We start from the raw sequence: 7,372 nt of genomic DNA, 5'->3' as shown, positions 1-7,372 counted from the left end.
AATACACACACACACACACACACACACACACACAAATACAAGAATAGCTTGGGGCTATTGAGATGCATCTGCAGGAAAAGGTGCTTGTTGTCAAGCCTGACCACCTGAGTTTGATTCCCAGACACACATATCGGGAGAGAACTGACTTGTCCTCTGACTTGCATATGTTCTCCATGACATGCATATGTACACACACACAAACACACATAAATACACACACACATAAACACACACACACATACACACACACATAAACACACACACACATAAACACACACACATACACACACACACAAACACACACACACACATGTAAGAATTTTAATTAAGAAAATGATTATAATACCAAGAGTGGTAGTAAATGATTATAGTACCAACACTCTAGAACTGCAACAGGAGGATTTCTTCTAGTTCAAGTCTAGTTCAGGCTATATAATGAGAACCTATCTCCAATAAGAGAGGGGAAAGGAAAAATAATGTTTTCAAATTCTTTCAACTATTAGAAGTGAGGTGATCTTAACCCCTAAAGAGTCTAAACTTCCCGTTCTCTGGGTGTATGTTCTCTCAGATGGGCGGCCAACTTAGCATGCATAGCTAAAGCACATGGGCAGCTATCGCCACTCCCTACCCATCCCCAACAGTGTATTCAAATCCAATGCCAGAAGTTACTTATTAAACACAGGAGATAACGTGCCCTGCGAAATCCATTATAAACTTTGTCTGTGGGAGAACCATTTCTTCTCTTCTTGAAGAAATCCAGGATAGTCACCTCAGAGAAGAGATGGGGAATCGTCACGTAAGTATTTGTTGCCTTTGGGACGAAGTTTTCTGTTTTGGTTATCCTGTGAAAGAACTCAGCTGTGAGCTCATGATTGATATCTTCATGTTTTATTGCTTTAGTATTCCCCTTGTTGCTAGCATTAGCAAGAGTGTCCTGTGCTTTTTAAATGTATTCAGAATCTTGTAAGAGGAGCTTTAAAAGGTGTTTAACATACCCCAATAAAGATTGCCTTGCAGCGAGCAAATGGCTAGTATATACTTATAGAATGTATAGGTAAAGCTTTTAATTGTGGAGAAGTTGTACAAATCCTCAGAGACTATTCCTATTCAGAATTTGTGTGACAGATGGGGTGCTGTTGAAAATATCAGTGCAGCAAGATAAAGATGCTCCCGTGAGGCCATCTAATTTAGACTACAAGGTGAAAATCTTCCAGTGTTATCGCTGAACACCCAGATATTCACAATTATTCATAGAATAGACTAAACGTTTCACCTTTTACTTCTGAAATGTCTAGGCTTACAAATAGCATGTCTGAAGCGACAGAAAAACTTATCAAAACATTCGTCATTTGGAATCTTTGCTGCGTGAGGAAGCATTTATTTTAATAATACTGCTTAACATGAAATCAGCCATCTTAACAAACTTCAAGTGTGCAATAACAGTTTTACTGCCTACAACTGGTGCTATTGATTAGTAATTCCTCTTTCTCCCACTGTCCTAGACCCTGGGAATCCACTCTCCTCTGATTATCTAGTGTGGATTACTTTATATCTTATACATTAGTGAAATGTGTCTTTGAATCAGATTTTTTGTGCTGAGATATGAATGATTGAAGTTAGACCAGTAAGAATTCGGATGAGGTCACATGCAGCCACAGTAGCTTTTCATGATGACATTTTATATACATAATAGACTTAAAATAGATACTTGTAGAACATGACACTAGGGGTAAGGGGAGTAAAAATCCATTTTTTTTCCTGCAAACTAGCCTTGTTTGTAAGGGTTTGCCTTCACTTGTATGAAAGTATTGTTTTTTGAGTTGCTAAGTTTAAATCATCTGTAAATAACCTTTTCCAGCTAGTCAAGGTTATGAATTATCTATCCACTGCCTTTCTCAGAAACCAAAAACTAATTATATTACAAATGTTTTAAACGGGCACAAGGGATTTCAGGAGGCCACCAGTCCAACACCTGCATTTTGTCCCTTGAAAAACCACCCCTGACTGGGACAGTTGCCTTTCGAGACTCAAACAGAATTTATGTGGATTTCATTTTTGAACCCCCAGGTCTGTTCTTCTTCCTCTCAGAAGGCAATCAACAGTTGGTCAAAGGGGACAACCCAGGCTTGGTAGCCTTGCAGGCACGAAACCATGGCCGGGAGGCACTTCATTCTCCTTTCAAATGATAAGATTTCTCTCTCTCATTCTCTCTCTCTCTCTCTCTCTCTCTCTCTCTCTCTCTCTCTCTCTCTCCTCTCTCCTTCTGTTTCTGTCTCTCTTTCTGTCTCTGTCTCTCTGTCTCTTTCATGCACACACACCACACACACACACACACACACACACACACACACACACACACACACACAGAGGCAAAGGGCTTGTTACAATACTTGCAGCTAATGGGAAAATGTTTCCTTCTAGGACTTTGCTATTCCCAGCAGCCTACCTTTAGCACCCCTCACCCAGCCCACATTGCCCCAAGCTAAGTTACAGCCATAACAAGGAAATGTAACAAATGCAGGAGGAGTGACTCCATCCTAAGAGAGTGGATGCAAAACCTACAAAGCATTATGCCAGAAATGGCTCAAATTAATTGCCCTACCAAGTTTCTTGAATGTGTACCAACTAAGACCTGACTGCCAAAACCGATTCACAAATTAAACACTAAATGGGTGATGTTGTTTTCTTGAATTACCTTGTCCTGTGCAATCTCTGAGAGTCTTGTGGGGTTTTTTGTTGTTGTTGTTTGTTTGTTTGTTTGTTTTATTTTTTGGGTTTTTTTTCTCCTACTGTTTCTTTTAAGTTTCTGCAAGCCTAAAGCATGATGTGCTGACTGGTGACTTCCTGTGCTGTTGTGCTTACTCTAATCACAGTCAGTCTACGAAGATACTTCTTACTTCTTGCAATGTCATTGGGTCTTTTTCTTGGCTTTGATACTTGACTTTCACATCCTCTCTCTCTCTCTCTCTCTCTCTCTCTCTCTCTCTCTCTCTCTCTCTCATTTGTTATTTCCCTCCTGTGACTATGAAATGAAATTTGACTTATTAAAATTAAAAATACAGGGCTGGAGAGATGGCTCAACAGTTAAGAACACTGATTGCCTTTCCAGAGGTCCTGAGTTTAATTCCCAACAACCACATGGTGGCTCACAACCATCTGTAATGGGATCTGATGCCTTCTTCTTGTGGAGCCAATTCTTTCCTTGCACCTTTACATGCCTTCAAAGGATGGTCTCTAGATTTTACCCACTGAGCCATCTCACCAGTCTTAAATTTCTTTTTCTTCTTCTTTTTTCTTTGCATTCATTCTTCCTTCCTTTCCTCCTTCCTTCCTTTCTTTTTTGTACTAAAGACGTAATTCATTGTGATGAACCTGTTTGAATACCAGTAACCAAGATACTGAGTTAGTATTATCACACCATAGTTAAAGAGTTTGCATAGCCTAAGCTGGTCCCTATGCTATAGAGCATTACACATAGAAAAATGAGAGACGTAGAAAGCTATGCTTAGGTTTAGCTAGGTAGTTCATCAGTTCTGTGATGTCATGTATGTTATTTTCAAGAGAATTGGTATCTAGAGGAAAATAGAAAATTGAGCTTACCACTGAAAAAGTGACAACGTAATAAAGAGAGAGAAAGCAAGACTTGGGAGGGACACCAAAACATGGAGATGCTCACCAACCCAAATGGATGAGTGGTTTCTGGGAAATTATTTGTAATGTTGATAAAGGGAGTCTAGACCGACAGACAGCTTTGCTATTCATGGGGCCCCTGACCTACGAGAAACATCAGCATTGCTGGGGTTCTTATCAGAAGTTCCAAGCCAGGACTGGGACGGCTCAGAGATGTGCTTGCTGCACAAAGTCCCAGCAGTTGGGGAAAAAGCCTGGCACAGCACAGCAGGACATGCCTGTAACACTGGTACTGCGGAGACGGGAGGATCCCTAGAAATTTCTGGCCAGCTGGTTTAGATGAATCTGTGAGGTCCAGATTCAGTGAGAGACCCTGCTTCTAAAATAAGGTGCCAGGCCAGGTAGGATGACACATCTCTTCAATACCAATGCTCAGGAGACAGAGGCAGGTGGATCTCTGTGAGTTCAAAGCCAGCCTAGTGTACATGGCGAATTCCAGACTAGCCAAGGCTACCTAGTGAGACTCGGCCTCAATAAAAGATAAATAAAGTAGCGAAGTAATTAAGAATGGCATTCAATATCAACCTCTGACCTCTACAGGAGCACACACATGTGAATGCCCCCACACACAAAAGAAAAAACAACACAGAATCTTAGTGCCACCCAGAGCTACACAGAACTTCAGTCTGTATCTTACACTTCTTCCATGTGTCTCATACATACGAAAGTCTGTCTCATACATACAAGCACTTGTCTTGGGTACAAGTTCCCAAGATTGAATACACATTGGATTTTCCTGGAGAATTCTAAAATTTACTGGTGTCCAAGTCCCACCCTAGAGATCTGAAAGCAGTTGCTGAGGCTGCTGTCCTAGACATCAGAATTTGTATGTGTTCCCTTAAGTGACTCTCAAGTCCCATATGTACACCTAACTTTAGGGAGAGCTCAGCACACTGCTGATGAAAACGGGTAGCATTGAGAGTGCCCATGAAAGAAAACCAACTTGTAAATGTTATATCTGCCCAGCCATCTGCTTCACTATCTGTAAACGTGCCAAGTGAATGACTGGCTTATGCTAATATTTAGCCAACATAAATATTATCTAATGAGGAGAATGGTCTGGGATCAGCTGAACACTGAGCAAGCTCAGATGAAGGTGGACCAGGGGTACTTTGGGGGTACACAACAGGTAGGGAACAGGCTTAGATTCCTGAAAAAACAAGCTTTGGAGGCAGGTGCAAATACTGTAAAGAGCTTCAGGAAAGAAGATATGGTTTTAACCAAGTGTGACCGTTCAGTTATGTGTCCATTCTGTTATATAAGTGTACCACAGTCAATCCCCAGCAGAAACACCCTGAAGCCATGCCTTCCTTAGCAGGAAAACATTTATGGTGGAGATCTAGTCCTTTGGACCATTACCTAGAGAATAGAAAGTTATAAGAAGGACCTATGAAAGCAAAATATTCCATGTGCAAAGCAGGCCTTCTTCATTTATACACAGATTTTCATTCAAAGTCTAGCTACTTCTTAGGTGAAATTATGTGCCCTGGGCTTTGGGGAATTTCTTGTCTATGGCAGATAAAAGCAGCCACGTTTAAGAGGTGGTAAGAAGGCTGCCAGGAACAGATAGGTCAGATATTGATATACTCATACAAGGAAGAAATGAAACTCACAGAATGACATAGAGGACCTAGGAGCTGCAGGTACCGGGAGCCACTTAGTACATGGATACATTCATACACAGCCTGGAGGTTGGCATTGTTCTCAGCTCAGAACCAAGAACTGAGACGCTGTAACAATGGAGATAGATGGAGGTGAAACAGGGCCTTAGAAGTGCTGATGATAGCCAATGTCATCATCTGTCCAGTGCTTACTAGTGTGGGAGTTACATAGGTGTGCACTGTGACCTGTGAGGTTTGAGCTCTTCATTGTACCTGGAAAAGTACCGAGCTCTGTGCAGTCTTTATGACAATCCTGAGAGATACTGGTACAATTCCTCTCCGGAACAGAAAGAACGAGAGGCAAAGGAAAGCGGGGTGGTTTTGGTTATCCATGAAGAGGAACATCACGGGGTCTGGGAAGATGGCTCTGTGGGCAAAATGATTGCCCGCCAAGATTGATTCCAAGAACCATATAATAGCTGGGCATGGCTAATGTAGCCATGTCTGTAGCCCCCAGTATTGAGTGAGGGGTCTGGAGGCAGGAGATTCCAAGAGCTTGTTGGCAAGCCTAGGCAAAGGGGTGTGCTCCAGATGTAATGAGAGACCTAGCAGAGAATGATAACGGAGACACCTAATATTGACCTCTAACCTTTATACATACACACACACACAAGTGTGAACACACCCTCACAAGCATATAAATGCAACACACACACACAAGATAAAGTGTAGATTTGGACTTAGCCATTTTTCACAGTGTCTTGGGTTCAATTAAGGCTCTAGATGCTAACTTACCTACTGTGCTTAGTAGATAGATAACCAGGGTCATCACTTCCTCATCTTCTTTCATCCCCATCCGGAGTCTCCTCCCCCTCCTCGAAGCTGCATTAAATCTCATCTTAGCATAACATTCTATAACTCTCACTTGCCTGTGGATTTAAACCAACATTTTTCAGCCTGTGGATCTCAACTCTTCTGGGTGTCAAACAACCCTTTCACAGGGTGGCATATCACATATCCTGCACATCAGATATTTATATTATGATTTACAACAGTACCAAAATTATACTTATGAAGTAGCAATGAAAATAATTTTATGGTTTGGGGGGGGTCACCACATGAGGAACTGCACTAAAGGGTCACAGCATTAGGAAGGTTAAGAATCACTGATTGAAATTCATCTCATTGAAGCATCTCGGATGCTTCCCGTCACGCTCAACTGATGGTTCTCTGAATACACAAATGTGTTTTATTTTGCTTCATAGTATAATCCCCAATACAATGCCTGCTATACAGAAAACAGAAATTTTAAATGCATTCTTTAATTTGCTATGTATTGGCTACTTTCCTGTTGTCATGATAGAATACCATGACCAAAGCAACTTACAGAAGGAAGTAGTTATTTTGGATTACAGTTCCAAAGGATAGGATCCAATCAGGGTGAGGCAGCACGGCTACAAGGGGCAGGCATATTAGCAGGAGCAGACACAAGCACAAGGCTGATAAAGTGAACTGGGCGTTGCCACACTTTAAACTTTCAAAGCACACCCCTGTTGATGTACCTCCTCTATCAAGGCCACACCCCCTAAGCATCTGCCAACAACAGTACTACTGTCTTAGGGTTTACATTGCTGTGAAGAAACACCATGACCAAGGCAACTCTTATAAGGACAACATTTAATTGAAGCTGGCTTACAGTTTCAGAGGTTCAGTCCATTATCATCAAGGTGGGAACATGGCAGTGTCCAGGCAGGCATAGCACAGGAGGAGCTTAGAGTTCTACATCTTCATCTGGAGGCTGCTAGGAGGAGATTGGCTTCTTAAGGATCTTAAAGCCCATGCCCACAGTGACAGACCTATTCCACCAAAGCCACATCTACTCCAACAAAGCCATACCTCCAAATAGTGCCACTCCCTGGGCCAAGCATATTCAAACCACCACACATACCTACATACATGCATATACCTCCATATATGGGCAGCTTCCTCCTCATGACACAAAAGAGACAGACTCATGGCAGGCATGGTCACAAGCCACAAAGAAGAAAGAGGAGAGAGGAAAATATGTCTTTCTCTTTGTG

At 41.9% G+C, this 7,372-nt stretch overlaps 1 protein-coding gene across 1 annotated transcript in view; it reads left to right on the top strand.

The window, feature by feature from the left end:
• Nucleotides 1-698: 698 nt before the first annotated feature.
• Anxa13 (annexin A13) overlaps nt 699-7,372 on the top strand; it is a 53,156-nt gene continuing 46,482 nt past the window's right edge. The window contains exon 1 of the mRNA XM_028753863.1: nt 699-796. Within this exon, the coding sequence (XP_028609696.1) occupies nt 782-796 (15 nt within the window). The 5' untranslated portion in view covers nt 699-781. The remainder of the gene's footprint in view (nt 797-7,372) is intronic.

Source organism: Grammomys surdaster, unplaced genomic scaffold, assembly GCF_004785775.1.
Source record: "Grammomys surdaster isolate TR1022 unplaced genomic scaffold, NIH_TR_1.0 125974, whole genome shotgun sequence".
NCBI classification, from domain to species: domain Eukaryota; kingdom Metazoa; phylum Chordata; class Mammalia; order Rodentia; family Muridae; genus Grammomys; species Grammomys surdaster.
Note: the sequence above shows the minus strand (reverse complement) of the source record. Positions and strands in the feature narration are given on the sequence as shown.